Below are 24,463 nucleotides of genomic sequence, written 5' to 3'. Positions count from 1 at the left end.
AAAATAATAAGCTGAAATGACATTATACATGCGATAATATGTTTGTCGCATCAAATTTGTAAATAGCATAATTTAACTTAATGAATTTAGAGTAATCTACACAGATAGTCACCCAACTATAAAAATTTTCATTTTAGGCATCCAAAATAAAAATTTTGCAATTTAAGCACTCATGTTACATAGTTCGGTCATTTTGGTCACTCTCGTTAAAATCACAAACGATAAGCTAATGTGGCAACTAGAAATTGGTATAATAACAAATTTATCCCTCAAATTTTACATATTATATCAATTCAGTCATAATTTTAAAAAATCCCTTAACATTTATAAATATTCTCAATTTGATCCTAATTTCAAAATCCTCCACCCCCGTTCCTCTCCCCCGATTTCTAGTTGTGTCAGAAAATGCAGTTTTGGGATTTCATTTATGTAAACCGAATCCATAAATATAAAATAGGGATATTTACGGAGTTAGAATATAGATTAATTGAAATTTAGTTAAGTAATTTAGCCAAAATTGTGGTTAATTAAGGACTAGGGACTAAATTGTAAAAGAATAATCACTATAGATTTTAATTAGAAAAAGGTTTGAGGACTTAGATAGCAATTATCTAAAAGATAAAAATGGTAAATAAACCAAAATTTGGCATGTATTAGTGGATGGTAATGATGATAGGCAATTAGTTTAAAATTAAAAGTAAATTAAGTAAATAAAACATGATTAAATATGTTAATTAAGATCAATTACGGTATAAATAAGGAAAGTTAGTGGGAAAATGTCATCACTTTCCTCATCTCTTACCGTCCATGCATAGAAACAAATCAAAGAAGATAACTTTAAGTTGATCCAATATTCGACCACTAAATTGGTAAGAAAACTAAGTCATTTTTCTTGTAACTTTTATAGATTTGAGATCATGAGAGCTTAATTTAGCTAGCCCATGTACCAAATTGATAAACTTTTAAAGTTTTAGAAAGTTTTCATTGTTGAGAATTGGGTGAATTAGGTGTGAAATTGATAGGAATTAAGCTTAGATTATGAAAAGGACTAAATTGCAAAGCAATTGTTAGTTTAGTACAAGGACCAAATTGAATAAAATGAAAAAATATTATAAAATTTTGGTAGGAATAAAAAATATGAGGTCCCTAATGAATACATGTGAAATCGAATTTCAATCCGAAGCTTTAGATTGAAAGTTATGTTTGTCCCAAGTTTAGGGACTAAATTGAATAAATTGAAAAATATGTTTGGTATTTGAATGTGATTTGGATGGAATTTGATATTGTGTCATTGTTGAATTATCATTCATACCTAAAGACAATGCTGAACCGTCGAGAGGGAAGGGAAAGGCAATAGTTGACACGAGTGACACAAGCTTTTAGTTTGTATTTCTATGATTCAGAATAAATTTAATTATTGTATATTCATGTTATTTCGTATTATATGATATTTAGGTGAGTTGAAAATGGTCACTTGGTTTGAATTGTTATGATTGAGATTGGATATCGAGATATGGACTAAATTGAATAGAATACAAAATAACATGTTTTAATGGATATACAATAATTGGTGTGAAATTGTGTTGAAACATGTTATATGATGAGTTGAAATGATGAAATATTGATGCATTTAAAATAGTGATTCATGAATTGGAATATATAACTAATTTAGAAATTAGTTACTTATTAACTATTCGGACTAGTTTGGATATAGTTGATATGCCACAGGGTTGAGATATTGATTGCAAACCATCTTTTTCGGGCAACCTGGGATGACAAGATAATCAAATTGTGAAAGCCATCATTGCCGGGCAACCTAGTGTAGCAGTATGTACATGTTTAGTGTAATAGCCCGATTCTAGGCCTAGTCAGAACAGTGGTTTCGGGACCACAAATTCGACGAGAGAAAATATGATTATCATTATATTTTTATGGTCAACAAGTGAAAGCTGAGCATCAAGTACCATCGCGTTTACTTCAGCCGGTAATGATTCCAGAGTGGAAGTGGGACAGTATCACGATGGATTTTGTGACATGATTGCCTTTAACTCCAAAGAAGAAGGATGCTATTTGGGTAATTGTTGATAGACTGACAAAGTCAGCCCATTTCATTCCGTTACGCATTGATTACTCACTTGATAGGTTGGCGGAGTTCTATGTTGCTGAAATAGTGAGATTACACGGGGTGCTTAAGTCTATTATATCAGATAGAGATCTGAGGTTTACATTGAGGTTTTGGATAAAGTTGCAGAAAGCTTTGGGTACAAAATTGAACTTTAGTACTGCGTTCCATCCGCAAACTGACGAGCAATCAGAAAGAGTGATTCAAGTTCTTGAAGACATGCTCCGGTGTTGTATTTTAGAATTTGAAGGCAGTTGGGAGCAATATCTACCATTGGCTGAATTTGCTTACAACAATAGCTATCAGTCAAGTATACGAATGGCACCATATGAAGCATTATATGGGCATAAGTGTAGAACTCCTTTATATTAGACAGAACTCGGTGAAAACCGGATTCATGGAATTGACTTGGTGAAAGAAACTGAAGAAAAAGTGAAAATAATCCGTGATTGTTTAAAAGCTGCTTCAGATCGGCAAAAGTCATATGCGGATTTAAAGAGGAAAGAAATTGAGTTTCAAGTGGGTGATAAAGTGTTCTTGAAAGTATCTCCATGGAAGAAGATTCTAAGATTTGGTCGTAAAGGCAAATTGAGTCCACGTTTTATTGGACCGTATGAAGTTATTGAAAGAATTGGACCTGTAGCTTATCGGTTAGCTTTACCGGCAGAGTTGGAAATGATACATAATGTATTTCATGTATCGATGTTGCGACGCTATCGTTTGGATCCTTCAGATATAGTTTCTCCTACAGAGATTGAAGTTCGACCAAATATGATTTATGAGGAGGAACCGATAAAGATTCTGGCTCGAGAGGTCAAACAGTTAAAGAATAAAAGTGTAGCCTTAGTGAAAGTGTTGTGGCAAAAACATGGAATGGAAGAGGCTACGTGGGAACTGGAGGAAGTTATGAGGAAACAATACCCAAACCTCTTTTTCGGTAAGATTTTCGGGGACGAAAATCCTTAAGGGGGGAGAATTGTAATAGCCCGATTCTGGGCCTAGTCGGAATAGTGGTTTCGGGACCACAAATCCGACGAGAGAAAATATGATTATCATTATATTTTTATGGTCTACAATTTCACAGAAAAATTTCGTAAAAATTTCGTTCGAAAATTTCGACGTTTGGGCACTCAATTTAGTCAAAAGGACTAAATTGTAAAAAGTGTAAAAGTTGAGTTCTACATGTTAGAAGTGTCTAATTGTTATGAAATTATAAATTGGGGGTCCTTATATGGTAATTATACCATTAGTTAATTGATGGACAAAAATAGACATAAGAAATGAGTGAAATAGATTTTTTAAATGGGGGCATTTTAGTCATTTAGTAATAAAAAGAATTAAAAAGGGAAAAAGATGGCAAAATGTGCTCATCTTCTTCATGGTGAACGAAATCAGCAAGGGGGAAGCCATAGTTAGGGTTTTTAAGCTTCCAAGCTTAATAGTAAGTGATTCCAAGCCCCGTTTTTAATGTTCTTTACATTTTTGGAGTCCTAGTAACTTAATTTAGCTTATTCTAGCAATAATTTAACCTAGGGTTTATATTTGGAAAAATAACCATAGGTGAAAAGTGTTTATTTTGCTGTTTTATGGTGGAATATGAAGTTAGAAATTATGTTAAACAACTTTTGCTAAGCGATTTTAAACGAAAACGGGTAAATTGACATAATCGGTAAAAATACCTAATGTTCAAAAGTGTGTGTTAGAGTGAGAATTTGATGTTGTCATAGAAGGGAAAATTGTTCAGCATGTCATAAAACATAAGAATAAGAGATGAATTTTAATTTTCGAGCTTAGGGACAAAAGTGTAAATATGTAAAAGTTTGGGGGCAAAATTGTTATTTTTCAAAAAGTTGGGTGGAGGACTATTTTATTAAATGTGAATATTAAATGAGTTAAATTTGCTATTATAGATCAAGAAAGACGAGAAGACTACCTCAAACAGGGAAAAGAGAAGATAGTGGAGTAAATTGCAAAATTACGATATTTTGCACCGAGGTAAGTAAACATGTGATTTAATGCATTATTTTGATATTATTCAATATATGTTGGGATTTAATAGAACATAGAATAAATATTCGGCAAGATCCTAAAAATGTGGTTAAGTTGGGAAATGTGGTAAAATGTTGAAAATATGGGTTCCGGTTGAACACTCGGAATAATCCGGAGTACATTGAATATAAAGGGGGTTACTAAGTTCTGATTTCCCCAAGGGGTTGCTAAGTTCTGATTCCCCGACTCATTGGTGGATGCTAAGTGCTGATTCCACCGTATCTTTGAATATAAAGGGGGTTGCTAAGTGTTGATTCCCTCAAGGGATTGCTAAGTGCTGATTCCCCGATTCATTGGTGGTTGCTAAGTGTTGATCCCACCGTATTTTAAATGTGAAGGGGGTTGCTAAGTGCTGATTCCCCTAAGGGGTTGCTAAGTGCTGATTCTCCGAATCATTGGTGGTTGCTAAGTGCTGATTCCACCATATCTTTGAATGAGAAAGGGGTTGCTAAGTGCTGATTCCCCGAATCACTGGTGGTTGCTAAGTGCTGAATCCACCGATAACGGTTAACATTCCGAGTATTCAACGAGTAAATTGGGAAAGTGAATATTTATATGTGGTGGACAAGTTTATGGGAGGAATATTGGGTTTGATACTTAATCGACCCATGTATAAGATGGGAGGAAATATAAAAAATACAAAAGAAACAATTTAAATACAAAACTGTTTTGAACAACAGTAGTTGGGAAACTTTGAAAAATCACCATAAATGGTGGAAAATGAATTAGAGGTTGAATAATATATGAAATTGAAGCTGAATGAGTCTATTTTCATATAAAAGAAACAGAGCAAGCAAAAGAGTTGTATATTTGGGGATATTTGAATTTATTTGAGACAGGGTTGGATTGATTTCGAAATCCCCTATTCCAAGTTTGGAAAATCACCAAAAATTGTACAAAAATAATTATGGTCTGAAATTTATATTCTGGATTCCTTAATGAGTATATTTTTAATAGAAACAAACAAGAACATTTTTATAATTTTTTACAGGGAGTTAATTAAATTTTAGTAAAGGGAGGTCAGAACCATCGGGCAGTGAAATAGGGAAATTTTTAAAGAATAAACTGTACTAATTGGCTAAATAAAAAATTCTAAAAATTTTATGGTGGAAATTTATAAGAGTCTAGTTTTGGGGAAAATTTACGGAACTTAATTTGGAGTCCTGTAGCTCCAGATAAAAATAAATTTGCATCTGTGACACAGAAAGACAGTTTGCTGGAAATTAAACGAACCTTGAAATTTATGTATGATTAAAATAATGTTACTATGTAATCATGTGAGGAATTTATTTATTTGTCATATGTTTACTTACTAAGCTATATGCTTACTCAATTTTATTTTCCCTTGATTATAGTGACATAAGCCAGCTCAGAATTTGGACGAAGTCAGGAAATCATCCACACTATCATCAACTTTTTGGGTATTTTGTAATTAATATTTTTGAAATATGGCATGTAAAGATGACTTTATGTGATGTGGTATAAATATATATATATAGTATTGTTCGGTTTAATATGTTGGTGATTATTAATGGAAAAATTATGTCTGAACATATATCTGTAATTGGTTGGAAATATTGAAGTTGTTTGAAATTGTTTTTGGAAAGTTGCAGGGAGTTTTATGTAAAAACAAGCAAAAATACTGCCGAATTTTTTTATAAAAAAAGAAATTTATAAGTGTTTGAGTTCTAGTAATACCTCATACTCTGTTTCGGCAAGGAACACGAGTAAGGGGTGTTACATTTAGCATAATCATTGTCAGACAACCCGGGGTGACGGATCCGCATATCCGTTCTAAGTCCGTGTCTGGTTAATATTGTTATAAAACATGAATTGATTAAATGGTATGTGAACTGAAGTGTGAATTTCGACAGCATGTGAAAGATTATGCGAAATGAGTTGAAAACGAGCCTTAAGGGCCAATTGAATAATAATGAGCCAATAGCCTCAGAAATGGTTGAAATGTTGGCATAAAATTATATATATGTTGATGATGATAGATGAAATAATATATGTATGCCTATAGTTCTCAATATGAATTAGTTAAATACTATATGCAATGAATGAGAAAAGGCAAATGTAGGTGCATTCTTAGTGAATTGGTGTATAAGAATGAATATATGTATACTTAAGTAGTAATAGAAGTTTTTGACATGAAATTGCATGAGAATAGGTTGTATATTGAGTTTGAATTAGATGTATGCATCAGTTAAACTTGCGTGTTTATTGACTTGAATCATGGAAATACCACTGAGCTTTATCGCTAGCACACAGTTTGTTTTTCTATGCGCAGGTATAGGTACATTTCGAGATTACGAGAAGTGATTCCAGCATCCAATAAGCGATCTCCGACACATCAATGTTTGTAAAGTTCTTTTTTTATTAGTATTTTGGATGTACCTAGGGTTTAAGTCAGTTTTGTATCATAAATGTCGATTTGGAAATTGGTTGATTAATGTTATCATGAGGTACCATTTTGACATATTTTGGTTTGAATATACTTGATATGTTGTTGAATTGACTGTAATTGAATGTTTATGTGTTATTTTAGGTTATTCCAACTTGTACCAAATTGGACCTTTGGGAAATAGTCGATCATATTGCGACAACGTCCTCTCAATATCGTGATGAGATTAAACAGAGAGTTACGTTGCATAACATACTTTCAATGCCGCGATGAGCCAAGTCAGTTTGCTGCGTCGCAACCGCGACAAAGAACCCCCAAAGTCGCGACGTCAACCCCATACTTTGGAATCTTTACAATTTGGTTCTATTTCAATCTTAGGGTAACAAAAGAGCTTTCGTAAGCTCGCGTATGACCCAAAAATGATTATATATCGTATTATACACATGTGATACTTATATTTAAATGTTTAATAATATGTAATTGAATGTAATTATCGTAGTTGCTTCGACAACGAATATGGCATCCTGTAGCTCGGATCTGATGATCGAGTCAAGTATCGGGATGTTGCACCCCCTCCCCCCACCACCGTCCCATTCCCTCTCCCTCTCTGCTACTGCTGCTTTTGGAGACGAAAATTATTTAGTTGCAATTTCAAGTATTCCATTATTTTGTTTACTACCATGTTTTTCTTTTTAAAAACCTCAACCATTTTCTTCTTTTCTTTCAAATTTCTCATACCCTATTTTATTTCCACCATCCTATAACTCTCCTATTACCTACACTTTTATTTTTTTTCTCTTTTTTTTTTTTTGCACTCTACGTGATAAGGTTCCCATTTGGGACCAAATATAATAGTAATAACAACAATTTTTTAGATGATTTAAATAAGAAATTTGGGTGTAAAATCATTTGGCAAGACCAATGGAATGATCAGAGGATTGTAATTTTGTTTCATATGAGCTTGACACCAATCTAAGATTCTAGTTTAAAACATGTTACTCAATTAACACAGGAATACTTCACATGGGCGAAAACCTAAAAAAGGATTTTGGCATATAAGTGAATTTTATTGTATATTTGTGCATTATTTTGTTTTATGATAGAATGCACTTTGATTCTAGTCATATCCTCAAGGTACTCATTTTGTTGAGACAAAGGGTGGTATCACCTAGTTGTATATAGTCATAGATAGTATACGCAAAGAAGGCGAATTGGACACTTTGCAAGTATATGTTTTTTTTTTTTGGGGACAAATGAAATAGATTGGCTTATTATCGGATATTGTCCTTAATTGATGGATATAGAAATGTAGGATCATTGGATGAAAAACGTAGCATGTAATCCTAATGTTATAATGCCTTGTTAAATTGCTTTTGTAAATTTCAGAGGATGCCTCAACCTTGAGTTTTTTCATGGAATGAGGAAAAATGGAGGGAGAGGTCCGGTGGGGGAGAGGGATGGGGGATTTTTAAATTAGGATAAAATTGATAATATTTTAAAATTATGACTAAATAGATATAATATGTAGAAGTTGATGACAAAATTTATTATGATACTAATTTTTTTATCTACCACGTCAGGTTGTCGTTTGTGATTTTAACAAGAGTGACCAAAATGATTGAAATATGTAACATGGGTGCTTAAATTGCAATTTTCTTTTTATTTTGAGTGCCTAAAATGAAAAAAAAATAGTTGAGTGACTATCTATATAATTTACCTAGGAATTTAATAGCTAACATTCGATCATGATTAAAATTTTAAAATTCTAAAATTAAAAAATCTAAAAATAACAAAATTAAAGTATAAAGATTAAATCCACAACTTACAACATAATATATGTACTAATAGTTGAGTTTAATCTTTTATTTTTGAAAGGAAAACCTGAAATAGCATAAATCAAACTAAAGTGTTTGTGCAAAGTTGTTCAAATTGAGCTGGTTGGTACATAAGGCAAAACCTGGATAATCCGTGAAACGGTTGAATATAGTTTTATATTTTTTTAATAATTTATTTAACTTGAACTAGATAAGCTAATCAAGTTAAAATAAGTGGTTAGATTGATTCAACCATAGATCTGATTCTATAAACATCGCCAAATAACATAAAATGAAATTAAAGTATATGGTGTACAGATGGTATAAAACAGGCCAACAATTTACATTCTAATCAAGAGATCGATGGATGAATTGACGCCCACCCTGATCAATAAGCATATTTGAAACGACAAAATCGAACCAATCACACAATCCATATACCTCCGGAATGATTTATCCCTCAATTACAAATACAACTATGGTTCGTTGGGTTTAAAGGGGAAAAAAAAACTGTTTTCTTGGTTCAAGAACCATCATTGCTCAACGATCAGAAATTTTCAGACTACAAATTTACTATCCAAAGGTACCACAACATCAAAGTCGCAATCTAAAGCTGCCTAAATTGCCAATATATGTTGCTTCTATAGTAAAATCCAACACGTATGTACCAATATGAGTACACGAGGATATCAATTTTCGAATGGTGTATAACAGTAACGGATATGTAATTCATATTCGACACTCACCCAAATTTGATAACATTATTCATATACCCCATAGATATGATCTAAGAGACTCATATAATAGAAAATTGTTGCAGGGAACGAAGCAAAAGGTAAGCAGCAGAGTTACGGGCATCCTTTGGGGTTGATTTTTCATCACCCTTGTGGCGGCAAACACCATCGTCTGTTTCAACTTCAACTGAATATACATATTTCATTTCGTATTGGCAACGTTCAGCTTTCACTAGGCTGTAAGTACAAAACACCAAGGCAAAGGACACAAATGATTGGATATTTTTCAGGGAAAAAAAATAAAATAAGATATGCCAAAAGTTCCTATTCCCTTTGTAAATTCGGAATTTAGTCCCTATATCCAGGTCTAACTGTTAACACAGTTAATAATATTTTGTTAAATTCAGGTTTTACCAAGTGGGTCACCAATAAACTTAACCGTGTTAACAATTGAACTTGCATTTTAAAATTTAGAAAGTAGAGAGATTAAAAATTTAAAAAGTAGAGAGATTAAATTCCTCAAAATAAAAATATAAAGAGTAAAAATCTTTATATATATGCAACCTGTAAACTGGTTTTCCCCAGTTTCTCTTGCCACATAATCCATATAGCTCAGTTTGTGCTCCAATAATCTCAGAAGATTCAAAATCGTTGGGCACCGTAATTTCATCTATCATTAATACATCCTTAAATATCTGCCAATATCATCATATAAAGTGTACATTAGATGATGAACTAATCTCCATGCATGTGGTGTTGCATGCTTGCAGTCCCCACTCAGAAAGGGATAATATAGTTTTTGGTCCTTGAACTGCAGGGTCAAAAATTATATTAACCGAATAAAGAATAAACGAAAGAACCGTACCGTCCACAGCTTGGTGAGATCAAAATTGAGATCCAAATAGACAGCACCGGCTAGAGCTTCGACAATATCAGCCAAAATATCTGGACTTCGAACTGTCAAGTTTTTATGATCATCTCCTTGTTTAACTGCCTTTACATACTCCCTAACCTTCAGCCAATATAAGATATATATATCATGGGCTTAATGGATTACATTTTGATTAATTGAAATTATATAACTCTACCGAGAGTGAATTACCCAAAATGCTGAAAATTTTGAAAAATTATTGGATTAGGTCGTGTTTTTCGAAATTTATCATATTAGATTGATTTTGGAGAGAGAAGGAAAATGCATCTCAACATATTTGACAAGAAAACGCCTCCAGTTGGACGCGCGTTACTGTCACATTTACTGAAAATAGTTCTAAAATTTATATTTTCCACCAAATATAAATATCATAAAAAAATTCTAAAAAATATATAAAAATGTTAAAAAAATTTTTTTAAAAATCCTAAAATAATAATTTCCTAAATCTTAAACCCCAAATTTTAAAAACCATTACAAACCCTAAACAAAAATCTTCAAAATAACCTCTAAATTCTAACCCTAAAAAGCTAAAAGAAACCCTAAACAAATCGTGGATAGAGAAAGAACTGGACACGCTTTGCTGATTGAGCGAGAAAGCGTGCCCAGCTAAAAGTCTTTTTCTAACAAATCGGAAAATTTTACATTAAATTAAATTATATATTATAAATAGGTTTACATAATTATGGTTTATTTATATTAAATTAACATCTAATTAAATTGAATAAAAAAACTAGACCTAACAAATACTAACACAGGACGGCTTATATATTATATATAAGGATAAGAAAACTTATTGTAAGCTGTCAAGAACCTTTGGACGTGTTTTTCTTCTCTCTTTAAAATCAACTTAATCTAATAAATTTAAAAAAAATCAGATTAATTCGATAATTTTTCAAAATTTTCAAAATTTTTGAATAATTCATATCGAAAATTATGGAGTTTAATACCCTTTAAAGCAAATTCTCGTGTACAAATTTTATTAAATTATTAAATTATGTTTTAAAACAATAAAAGGTATTTATGTAAAAAAAGTGAATAAACATAGAAAAAAAGACTGAAAATTGGAGGAGAATTAACAGTTTCTGCTTACATTGCGGTTAAGAGGAGCAGTGTCTTTGCTCCTGACGAACCGGTCAAGCTCATGCCTAGCCGCCACGAGCGCCAGTCTCTCGTTGCTTACACTTTTTGTTCGGAGCAGCGTAAGCTGGTCAGGGTTCAGTCGCGGTTCCCAACAGAAGAAATAGGTAGCAACAGCCAAGCCGAGCGCCGCGTCCCCAATGAACTTCAGTCTTTCGTACGACATGTCTTCGCGGCACGAAGAGTGCGTCAAGGCTTCTTTCAGGAGTCTTTTGTCTTTAAACGTGTATTTAAGGATCTTCTCCACGGCGGCGATTGTCGACCCGTCCATGTTAGCGGCGGCGGAAGAAGAAGAAAACTTGTATTTCTTGACATGATTACGGCAAATTGAGCGACAGCAACGCCAAAATATTTGTAAAAGCAAAGCTAGGAGCACCGTCAAAACCGCCGCTCCGAAATTAGACGCCGGTTTGACGTCGGCGGAGGCGCCGTCGTCGAGTTGGGTGTAGTGGTGTTCCATGGTGAAGTACAGTGATCGAATAATGAGACTTCGCTTAGAATCCAAGCAATCCCAATAATTTAGCAGAAAGTAGGTTTTTGGTAGAAAATAAAGCTATTCCAAAGACAGACATACCATACTTTTTTTACTTTGAAATTAGCTGCTTTTTTTTTTTAAAAATACAGCTGGGGTTTTATCACTTTATTTAAAAAATATTTTATATTAAAGTGTGAATTGATTTTTTTTTAAATTGTTTATTTTTACTGTTTAAAATTGGCATAGTTGATAGAATAACTAAACAAATAATATATGGTGTGCTATGTGTACTTTATACTAGTGCACATGAATTAACTAGTTTTTAACCGTAAAAATTGATAAATTTTTTAATAGAAAGAACAATTTGTACAAAAATTAATTTACCAATTTTTTTAATAGTGAAGGTAAAATATAATTCAACTCTTAATATAAAGATCTTCATGGTGCTTTTACCATTCATAATTACTATTCATGTTCAGGGTTCATAGTTATTTACTTCAATAATAGTATCTCCTAAGTTTGAATCTATATTCTCTTCAAACGAACGTAATATGTTTTATTACTACACTAACACTGACTAATAAACCTTATATATCAATTAATTTGATATGAATAATGCATCTTATCCTATATTGATAAAAGGAAACTATTGGTTGGAATTAGACAGCAATTTTTTTTAGTCGAAAAAAATTAATACCCTAAATCATAATACAAATAATTTTATCTTATTATTACATATCAAATATTGAAACACATTTCAACTCGAAATAATACAATAGACCAAGAACAATTAAAAATAATCACTATGGACCTCTAATACATCCTTGCTTATTAAACAGTACATTAATTAGTCTATAAATTCAAAGCACAACAGTGACCCAACATTACAAACCTTCAAAATTTATTAACTCGGTAATATCCTCGCTGATTAATCACTAATTCCGAGCAGCAACCTTAGCTCAGGCCTAGCTCTCAAGACAGGTATAAGCTTCATAGCAAATTCTATAAGCTTTTCAGCTTCAGGAAAAATAGTCTTCACGACTGCATGAGAAAAGAAGCTGTCAGCCCAACGAAGCAACGATGGCGTGTTGGTTTCGTTGAGCAGCTTGACCCCATTAAGCTTCTCTATGATCCCAATCCAGACCAAGAAAGGACCCAATGCAATGTCCATGTACCCAAGATTTTCCCCACCGAACAAAGCTTTCCCTTTGCTCAACTTTGTCGAGGCTGCTTCTTCCAAATGCACCAGCCCTTGTTCCAGTTCGGCTATTGCTGCGTTTTTTGTATCTTTTGACTTAGCGGCCAATGCTATTATCAAGGCGGGGACGAGCTGTAACAAATTTATAAAAAATTAATATAAATATTAAATATGATTGTGATTAAAACAATAAAATTGATATAGAAAAAGCTAAGATGTTTTGGGTTTAAATATTATAATTTTTATCATCTGTATATAAATATATATATATTTAGATTTATCAAACTATAAAATGATATAAATACTATCAAAATAATATTTGTTACTTTGTATAAGAAATGGGTTTTTGATAATTTTACAATTGAGTTAAACTTGGTTAATATGTGACATCAACTCAATCAAATATATTAGATCAAAGAGCCATAGATAAGTCACTAACGGTAAAAGTATCATAGTGGCCCATGTACTAGTGTCACGGACTTGGAGTTTTCCCACCCATCCGTGCGGCCTTAGGCAGTTTCTTGGCTTAAAAACGCCTAAGTCAGCCTAACTTCCACCGATAATGGATTCAACCGTAAAAACGCCTAAGTCAGCTCAACTCGCAACAATAAAGGATTCAACAGAATTCCCTTTTTGTTTTCACGAAGAACAGCGGAAGAACGAATTAAGAACGATCTTTGAAAGATGAACAAAAGCAAGAACGCTTGAGAGAAAAGTTTGAGTAAATGCTCTCAATTCTTATTCACAAAGAATAATGAAACAATTCAGGAGTGAGTACAAATGAGGGGGAGGCTCTCTATTTATAGTTGAGCTCCCCCAAAACCGATGGCTACAATTAAAAGCTGTATTCAATTAGGACTCTAACTTTACAGAATTAGAAGTTGTGTACAATTAGAACTTCTAAGACTACTTAGTCCTATCTTCATTATCGGGCCCATCAGGCTTCAATGTGACAGGCCTGTCCAACAGCTCTTTGAATCGGGCCAGTTCTCGTAGGCCAAATGATCCCCATCTGAGCAACAGACCTCCATTGGATGCATTTGGTGCGCTTGTCACGGGCTTTGAACTGCGGTCCGTGACATTCTCCCCCACCCATTCTCGCAACGCCCTCGTTGCGACTTCTGAATGGCACTGACTTGATTCGCCTCGGTCTCGTCTCGTCGCCTTAGCTTTTCCCTTTCTTTGGGATTCTTGCCTCGGCTTCTGTCGCTTCTTAACTCGAGCCGTCCTACTTGTCGCATTTACTCTGGTCAACTGTCCCACATGCATCGCTTCTTTTTCTTTAAAGTCTGATGCACCACCTACCTTTCCCATAGGTGGAAGCCTTGTCGATGACTCGGCTAACTCTGATACTTCACTCAACTTGAGCCTCATTGGTCCAGCTTCACTGTTTTCATCGCAACTTTATCCGCTAAGTTAGATGACAAACTCACCTCTTCCTTAGGTGGAAGCCCCTTCGACGACTCACCAAGCTCAGACGTTGCGTTTCTTTCGACTCCGGCTTGTTTTGGACAGTTCCGCAACTCATGCGGACCACGGCACAAGAAGCACTTAACTTGCTTCTTTTTGCTCCTCTTTGCCCTCTTGGCTTTGGCTTTTTCCTTGCTCGAACCAAGCTTCTTGGGCTCATTGTCTGCTCCATCGTTCCCCTCGATGACAGACTTCTTCGGACACTTCCGCAACCTATGCGGACCATGACACAAGAAGCACTCCACTGGCTTCTTCTCGCTTTCGGCCTCCTTGGCTTCGACACCCCTTGCGCTCGAACCAAGTACCAAGGCCTTACCCACCGGCTTCTCCTTAAGCGCGGATTTCTTCAAACATTTTTTCAACATGTGTGGACCGTCGCAGAGAAAGCATTTTAGCTTGTCCCTTTTTCCTCTTGGGTTTCTTCTTCCCAACTCGTGGTTTCCCATTACCACCATTGTCGCCGTTGTCATTGCCATTAACTCTATCTTCCTTGTGATCCATTTCACATACGCCCCTTCCATCGGACTTGGAAGACCCAAGCTTGTCTTTCCCTAGACCAAGCTTCACCACGGACTCAACTACCGTCATGGCTTCCGACAGTTTTTGGACACCTCTTTGTTCCACCTCCTATCTGACCCCCGGCTTCAATCCCTTTTGAAAAGCAAGCAATGCTTCTTCATCGGTCACATCTGAAATTTGGAGCATGAGTTCCTTGAACTCTTGAACATACTCCCTCACTGTGCCCCGTTGCATTATCTCTTGCAACTTTGCCCGAGCTTCTTCCTCGGCAAATTCTGGGTAAAACTGTCCCTTCAACTCGCATTGGAACTCTTGCCACGTCCCAATCTCACCTTGCCTTTTATCTGTGGTCCTACCTCGCCACCATAAAAGCGCAATGTCAGTAAGAAACATTGAAGCAGTGTTTACCTTAACCGCATCCTCCATGATGCCTTTGGCACGGAAGTAGTTTTCCATCCTCCACAAGAAATTGTCCACATCGCATGCAGACCTTGTCCCCACAAACTCTTTCGGCTTTGGGACATCCTCATTACTGAGTGCTGCATTTGCCACTCCTTTCCCCACGGCTGCTTGACACAAGGACAGCTCTCCCTCGAGCTCCTCTATTCTTGTGCTCAAAGCCTTCGTCGTGGCCATTGTTTCCTCCTTCAAAGCCATCATCATGGCCTCGAGAGCATCATTCCTTTCCGACAGCTTATCCCTGTGTGAATTAAACAACTCGTTTACCTTGTCCATGGTGGAATCAAGAGACATCTTTACATAGTCTCTGGACTGCTCCTCCCAGTTTGTTATGCGATCCTCGACCCCATCGAGTGCCTCCTTTACATCCGCCATGGATCCCTCGAGTTTACCCACGCGTTCCTCTACTGCCGATATTGTCTCCCTCAAAGACTTCCTCGCCCACCTTTGTTCAAACTCTTCTTTCGACATCCCAACGGTGCCTTTGAACCAACAACTCGAATATTACTTGGTTCAAACCTTGGCTCGGATACCACTTGTCACGGACTTGGAGTTTTCCCACCCATCCGTGCGGCCTTAGGCAGTTTCTTGGCTTAAAAACGCCTAAGTCAGCCTAACTTCCACCGATAATGGATTCAACCGTAAAAACGCCTAAGTCAGCTCAACTCGCAACAATAAAGGATTCAACAGAATTCCCTTTTTGTTTTCACGAAGAACAGCGGAAGAACGAATTAAGAACGATCTTTGAAAGATGAACAAAAGCAAGAACGCTTGAGAGAAAAGTTTGAGTAAATGCTCTCAATTCTTATTCACAAAGAATAATGAAACAATTCAGGAGTGAGTACAAATGAGGGGGAGGCTCTCTATTTATAGTTGAGCTCCCCCAAAACCGATGGCTACAATTAAAAGCTGTATTCAATTAGGACTCTAACTTTACAGAATTAGAAGTTGTGTACAATTAGAACTTCTAAGACTACTTAGTCCTATCTTCATTATCGGGCCCATCAGGCTTCAATGTGACAGGCCTGTCCAACAGCTCTTTGAATCGGGCCAGTTCTCGTAGGCCAAATGATCCCCATCTGAGCAACAGACCTCCATTGGATGCATTTGGTGCGCTTGTCACGGGCTTTGAACTGCGGTCCGTGACACTAGGAGTCAGATTGCATTTTACTCTCTACTAAAAAATGGGCGAATTAAACCATGTCTATTAAATCAAAGAGTAAACTGATCCTTCTATATGAAAATTTTCATGCATTTATGCTGTTAAAAATCGGTCTGTATATGTCAGTATGAGGAACACTTGGCATGTCACATGCTACATGTCATTGTCTAGTTATTTCAATTTGCTCTTTAATCTAATGTATAAGGATTAGTTTGCCTATTTTTTTAGTGCAAAATACAATCCAAGTGATAGTACAGAGATCTTCATGGTATTTTTATTGTCATTAACAGAAAAAGTTAACCACAAGTTTTCATAGGCATTAAAATAATTAGTCATAACATAAAAAATAATTAGTACAAATTTAAACTAATTGAAATTAAAAATATGAGTAAATTTATAATAAAAGTAAAAAAAAAACTTCCTCCCCTTTATTGAAAAAAAAGCATGAGCAAATAAAATTAATTTATTGTTAACTCGTGTCTTAAAATATGTGAAAAAAAATTTCCACCAAACCTAGCATAAATTTATTGAAGACACACCATCTAAGATCATCAATGTTACATAAACAAACCTTATCATCAAAATAAGCAACCCAAAATCGAGAATCAGCTCGTTGAGCGGCATCAGAAGGAAGAATGGAAGGGGCATTAGGCCAAACTTCATCGATGTACTGAAGAATGGTTTGAGACTCAAGGATGGTGTTACCATCATGAAACAGGACTGGGATTTTCTTATAAATAGGGTTGGATTTAAGAACCAACTCACTTTTCGGTCCCAACAAATCTACCTCAATGAACTCGTAGTTGATAGATTTGAGGTGAAGAGCAATTCTCACCCTCAACATAAAGGGGCTTGGCCATGCACCTAAAAGCTTCACCTCACTCTTTCCCATTAATGTTCTTTCTTCTCTCTAAAACAAAAAAAAAAAACCTACGTAGAAACCAATAATAAAATTGGCTCACAAGCAACGTTACGTTAGAACATAATGTATTTATAGATGAGGGTCTTTGACTTTTGAGGAAGATTGGTAGAGGCATGCAAAATTTCAAATGAGAGGAAAAGTATTGCATATATATATTTCAAAGTAGGGAAAAATATTAATTTTGTCATTGTTGGAAAAATATTTGTTAATTTTACGAGATATATTTCATTAAACCATATCTTGACATTGTCTTGTTAAAAGATTGGTAGAAGCATGCAAAATTTCAAATGAGGGGAAAAATATTGCATAGAATTTTCAAATTAGGGGAAAATATTAATTTTGTCATTGTTGAAAAAAGATTTATTAGTTTTATGAGATATATTTGATTAAACGATATCTAATATTAATTTAAAAGTTCGATATAGTCTTCTTAAAAGACGTAATATGTTTACTCGGCTCATTATAAATTAAAAGAACTTGAATTGTGCCAATAAGGCCTTGGTTCAGTTAGTGAAGGCAGATGCTTTGGGTCCTAATGATAGGGAATTTATTAAATTCCATTTACTGAAGCTGTCAATTCTCAATTTTGGGATATCATCACACTTGTGATGAATTTTTGGATGGGATCCAGGCATTTCTTGGTTAAGATATCTCCATGGCATTCGAAGATCTATCTATTAGCTTCGAAACACACTTTGAATTACTTGATTTTAAGTTTGGGAGCTCAAGTTATGATCGTTTTAATAAAGACTACACGAACAAAATTTTTGAACGGGATTATGAAGGGAATTATGAGTTTCGGGTTTTTAATTCGAGTTTAAATCATATTGGGTTCGGGTTCTATGTTTAATTTTTATCATCATATGTGAGTTTTAGTATAGTTTGTTGCCTTTAGTCTAGATTGTACAAGTTCTTATTCCGTTGTCTTGTAATGATTTAAATTTAATTTTAATTTGTGATTCCTCAAACAATACATATTGTTATAGTTTGATATTTGTGGTTCCTCGAACGTATACTTATAATTTTATTTGTAAAACTTTGAAAAAAATTTAAATTGTTTCATTCAATCTAATCAATAACATATTCGCAAATTAAATGAGATAGATTGACCATGTCATGTTCTTGAAAACACTACATTTTATTTTTCTTAAAAAAAAAAGTCACATCATTTAATTAAATTTATATCATGAAATTAATATTTTTTTCCTATTTGTTACAAAAATGATAATTTACTTTCAATTTAGTTGACATAGTTGTTATTACAATATTTTAAAAATATGAGTTTGAGTGAGTTTAAAAATATATTATCTTCAGTTTCAAGGGTTCGAGTGGATTATTAATAGTCATAGAAATGATTTGTAAAAAATTAAAAATTTTATCACATGTGTATGATGTGTAAACCACATATTTAAAATACAAATGTTTGTTAAAAACTAGCATACAATAAATAATGAAACGTATGATGTGTAAACCACATATTTAAAATACAATTAATGTAGACAATAAATTGAGTATATTAAAATAAAAAAATATAAAATACATTAAAATAACGCTTTAGTTGAGTGATAAATTTAATATTTTACAAATCTAATTAGTGCATATTTTAATTGGTTTTTGTTAATATGAAAAGGCTAAAATACGTTTGAATAATATTTTTTAATTACTGGGCATTTTCGTAATTTTTTGACCGAATTGGTGACCCGGTTGAGGGTGACACCAACTCGGTTAGTGGCTTAATAAATAATATAGTATGATCCTAAAATCTATGATTTTTAGACACCAATAAAATAGTGTGACAACCTTGATTTTTAAATACATCCAAAGCATATTATACACTCATTTACATCTAATAACTTTTCCAATTTAATTAAATTAAGTATAATTAAAATTTTGAAAAAAAAAACATAAACAAACAATTATTTATTTTTTAGTTTTTTTTCTTTTTGAATTCTAATTGTCTTTTATTTATTTTATGAGAAAATATTTGATACACTATCGGTGCATAGGTCTCATGCACATTCAGTAAATAATAACATGACATCTTATCATTAAAAAAAGGTAAAAATAAATATTTTTCAAAACATCAAAAAATACAAAAAAAAATTAAAAAAAATTCATGAAATCCATTAAAAATTATAAAAAATAAATTTATTTAAAATGAAAAACAATAATATTCATTAAAATCATTAAGGAACAGGTTTTTTTGAAATATTTTTTTAAATGGTATAATATCACTTTAACTGTTTAAATAATAAATCAATAAAAATCTAAAAGAATTTGTAGAAAGACGAATTTTCTAATAAAACTTACAAAAGAGAAGTGTCAGAAAAAAACTCTTTTAGATAATGAACTGTTAATTAATATAGTTTTTTAAAATTTTCTAATAAATATATATCTTTTTGTTATAATTTTTAATGAATTTTTTGAATTTTTATATTTTTGTATTTTTGCAAATAAAGAAAGAAAGAGGAAATTTTATTGTTGTTTGAATTGTTAACTGATAAATTCGTTTTATTAAAAAAATCTAATATATATTTTTAATTTTTATAATATTTTAAGATCCTTTTTCCAAAATTTGGAAATTTTTATTGAATTTCTTTAGAGTTTTATTGGATTTTCCTTAGTCTCCGCAATTTATGATATTTATTACAATGACTAAATCAATTTCTTTAACACTCTAATTTACGGAAATTGGAAATCAACCAGTTTGATTCAACATTCAATTCTACATCTTGGAAAATTGTTCATGTTTTACGTTTCCATTTCAGCTTTCTTGAATGACCAACAGAAAACTAAAACAAGATTTTCTGTATGTGGTCGTGGAACATCCCATAGCCCTTAATTAGTAATTTAAAGAAAAAAAAACAGAAAATATGTGGATATCAGAGTTTTAGACTTTTTTTTTACTAATTTGGGAACAAATAAAATTAGACTGTGTAGTCAAACCCTCTGATTATAGTGTTTGGAGGATAGAGGTTTGTAAGAACTTAATGAGTTAAAACCTCCAAAGTTGAGAATGAGATATCTGAAATGACATATTTGACCATGATTGCTAAAAAAATTACTCCTTTTGTCACATGCTCTCAAACCTAATAGAGATGTCAATATATCAATAACATTCATCCTCTCATTTTCACTCACCTCCAAAGTCCAAAGTAAATCTAAAGAAAAAAAATCCATCTTGAATTTACAAAAATCAACATTGCCACAAGAAATTTTCAATCGAGCCCATTCATCATTGAATATTTATGTAATCTTAATTTAATTTTAATTTACTTGTGCAAAATGCCACCTGACAAATTTATTCAGAGTGTGACATAATTATCATTAATTTACATACTAAGAACATGACATAATTATGAATAATAATATAATTTTCAATTATATTGATACATTATTAATATTTATCAATTTCCACAAGGTTAATATTTGCAAATAAGAAACTTAATAAATTTGTTTATTTAAATTTTCAAAAATATTCACTAATTAATTTTTATAATGGATGTTTTAATTCATTGGTAATAGTATTTTATTTCAATAATTTCACCCAATAAAGAATAAAGTATTATAAACAAAAAAAAATGGCATGCTCTTATTTGTCATTTTACATATATTAGCTTTCAGTTGTCATGTAAATTTTGCTAAACGCTTTTAAATAAGGTCTTGTTTGGCAATTGGTTAATTGTTGATTGCAGTAGTTAGTTTGACCTAGACCTATTCATGGACTTGACTACCCACCCAGGCCTGAAAGCCCACTTGTAATTTGGGAGAGTTTGGGTAAAAATATTAGGTTTGTTTAAAATATGGTCAAGCTCAGGCTTGAACATTTAAGGCCCAAGTTCAGCCTGACCCATTTTTAAATTTATAATATTTTATATTATGTTATTTTTATATATTATGTAATTTAGAACACATTAAAAAAATAAACATATACTAAGTATATAATACTACTCTAATGTAAACATTAAAATAATGTTAAGATGACTATATAAAAAATTTCAATAAATAAAAAATGTATAAAATTATTAAATAATAAAATAAATATTTTAAAAAATAAATTTAAAAATAATATGGGCGAGACTAAAATGGGCTTAGGTTATCTTTTTGCAAATATGGGCAGTAAGTTTGGACAAAATTTTATACCAATATTTCTGGCCAGGCCGAGTTTGGACAAACATAAATTATATTAATATCATGCTTAGGCCTCATAAGCACCTCTAATTTGACCAACTGGTTCTATTAACTGATTTAACCAACTGATTCTATTAGCTCTTTATTTAAAATTATAAAATAATAATTAAGGGAGTATTTTGCAACTCAAAAAACTAATTTAGAATTCAAAGCTTTGGTACAATAGTGATTCGAACCCATATTATTTTTGGGAAATTTGAACACTCGACTAATAAATCACGACTTGAAATTCACATGTATACAATTTTAAAACTGTGATACAACACGAACATTAAAAAGTTGTGTTTAAACATGTCATATTGTATCTATTTCTATATTATATATAAAACTCTTAACTGAATTGATATCATGAGAAAATAACACCATTTATATCTTAAAATAAAAAAAATCTGGTTTAAATATTTTACCTTTTTTTTTTCTTAAAGACAAATTTAAATAATAAACCTATTATAATTTATTTTCAACAATCACATCCATTTCTCTCACATATTAATTTTTTAAAAAACTGCCTATTTATCATAAAAAAATAAACTTTTTATGGAGTTAATATTTGTAGTTAGATGTGTTGGTCACCTAAAAATAAATCATTTAAAAAAATTAAAAATAATTTTGATTAGCAAAATAAAATCAAGTTTGAAAATACAGTTGTCTAAAAAAAATTGACATTCTCATGACATATTTAAAGAAAAGTACCATACATCATATATTATCATTATTTTTTACTTTATCAATTTAAACTTAATATTTAAAAATTAAACAAGATTATGTATGTGGTTGTGAACGTGTTAATTAATATTTTAAAAAAATAAAAAATAATCAATTGAGTATGGACATTGTTGTTAATATAGAAAGATGTGAGTTCGAGTGCGCTGAAGCGTATTATCTTCCTATTTATGGGTAACTCTAATAGGAGCTATGAACAATAAAACTATAAAGACGTAACACATTATACAAACGATATCAAAAATCATCTAAAAAAGAGAAAGACAAATTAACAGTAACTGCAACATTAGAATAATTCAGAAACAAACTAGAGATATATCAATTTGATTAAATCATTGAAATTTGCATGACCCTACCATCATCAAATCAACCTGATGATGAATAACAGTCAAATAAGAAACAATTGCCAAAAGCCTTGAGAGACCCATCGTATCAGTGATGTATAAAATGATAAGTCTCAAATGACCTATTTTCTTCCTCATCATATTGGATTAATCATCATCACTATGATCTATCATAATAAAATTATTTGAGAATGATTCCTAATAAATTTAGCGACACCTTTATATTGACAAACCTCATATATATATATATATATATATATATATATATATGTCAAAACTTGACTAGAAACTAAAAATTACTTTCAAAGAAAACAAAATGGGTAAAACAAAAATCTCGAAAAATATAGACAAAATAATACCTTAAAACTACAAACAAAGCTATAATAATGTGAACTGAAATTAAAAATAAAATAAAAGCCAAAAAAAAAAAACGTTGAAGAAGTCGTGATCAATAAATACCACCATTGACAAAGCAAAGTTTTAGTTTGAAAAAATTGAGCGATTTGTGTTTTAAGTTGGATAGCTTTTGAATCAAGAATGAAAACTTTAGAAAGATATTTATTCAAATATTTTACTTTTTTTCATAAAAAAATTAAATTTAAAAAAAATTAAAAGTGGTTTATTTTCAACTATCACATTCACTTTTCAACTAACATTCATTTCTTATGTATTTTTTTAAAAAATGTTTAATGACAAATTTTACCATTAACGTTTACATATTTTGTCAAAATGGCCTTAATTATATTTTTGAGCCTTTTTTTGGCTATCAACATTTGTTTTTTTTTTTCAAACTGTTTTTTTTAATAAATTTGCTGAACGTACCGTTAAAAATATTAACGTGGATGATGTGAAATGTTTTTAATGAGATGTAATTTATTACTTAAGTAACCCAATAAGATAATTACATATGAAAAATAATAAAATAAATAAATCATACATGAAATTTTAAAAAATAACTCTTAAATTAAAAAATAAATATAATTATCTAAAAAAAGGTTTCAAAATTAAGAGTTAAATTTTTAACTTCATGAATTATTTATTTTATTATTTCCACATGTAATTATTTTATTGAGTTATTTAAGTAATAAATTACGTCTCATTAAAAATATTCCACGTATGAAATTTCAAATCATCCCGTTAACTTTTTTAACTGTACTTCTATCAAATCTATTAGAAAATGCAATTTAAAAAAAGAACAAAAGTTGATGGCAAAAAAAGATCAAAAATACAATTAGAGCCATTTTGACAAAATATGTAAATATTAGTGGCCAAATTTGTCATTAAGCCTTTTAAAAAAAACTACCTATTTATCCTAAAAAATCACCAACTATTTAAAAAAAATTAAAATATAAAATTTTCAACTAAACAAATATATTTATCTATGACCGCTCATGCAAATTTTTTTTAACAATCTCATTATATTTGTTCTTTTTATCATAATATCTAAAATTAGACATAATTTCTCCCAACTCATAAATAGGAGAATAATGTATTTGAAAGCACTCGAATTCATATTTTTCTACATTGATAACAATGTCAATATCAATATCAATTGAGTTAAGACTCAACCGGTATATATTTTTCATATTTCGATCTATTTTTTATGGGTTTACTGTATAACAAAAATGATCCCATTTATTATGCATGGGCCCATATGTACAATCCAGTATTATGGTTATATCAAATCGCTCCCTCACCCAAAATCGTCATACACTCAACCGTACTCAATCACGCTCTCCATTTCTTACACAACAAGGAAAAAAAACAAAATAAATGAACCGCTACGATTCTCCAAGAAGTCCGCTA

General features: G+C 31.9%; 2 protein-coding genes across 2 annotated transcripts; both read right to left on the bottom strand.

The window, feature by feature from the left end:
- Positions 1-8,656: 8,656 nt before the first annotated feature.
- Positions 8,657-11,789, bottom strand: LOC107918476 (ribonuclease 3-like protein 2). The gene is made up of 4 exons (XM_016848046.2): positions 11,148-11,789; positions 9,992-10,138; positions 9,691-9,821; positions 8,657-9,363 (listed from the first exon to the last, which is right to left on the bottom strand). Exons 1-4 carry the CDS (start codon positions 11,652-11,654, stop codon positions 9,189-9,191), a joined length of 960 nt encoding a protein of 319 aa, XP_016703535.1. The 5' UTR covers positions 11,655-11,789; the 3' UTR covers positions 8,657-9,188.
- Positions 11,790-12,375: 586 nt separating this feature from the next.
- LOC107919244 (glutathione S-transferase U16) lies at positions 12,376-17,416 on the bottom strand. Its single transcript, XM_016848743.2, has 2 exons — positions 17,049-17,416; positions 12,376-12,999 (listed from the first exon to the last, which is right to left on the bottom strand). The coding sequence occupies exons 1-2, from the start codon at positions 17,367-17,369 to the stop codon at positions 12,598-12,600; spliced, it is 723 nt and encodes a 240-aa protein (XP_016704232.2). The 5' UTR covers positions 17,370-17,416; the 3' UTR covers positions 12,376-12,597.
- Positions 17,417-24,463: the final 7,047 nt, after the last annotated feature.

This window comes from Gossypium hirsutum, chromosome D08 (genome assembly GCF_007990345.1).
Source record: "Gossypium hirsutum isolate 1008001.06 chromosome D08, Gossypium_hirsutum_v2.1, whole genome shotgun sequence".
In the NCBI taxonomy this organism is placed as follows: Eukaryota; Viridiplantae; Streptophyta; class Magnoliopsida; order Malvales; family Malvaceae; genus Gossypium; species Gossypium hirsutum.
This window is presented reverse-complemented; position numbering and strand designations above follow the sequence as displayed.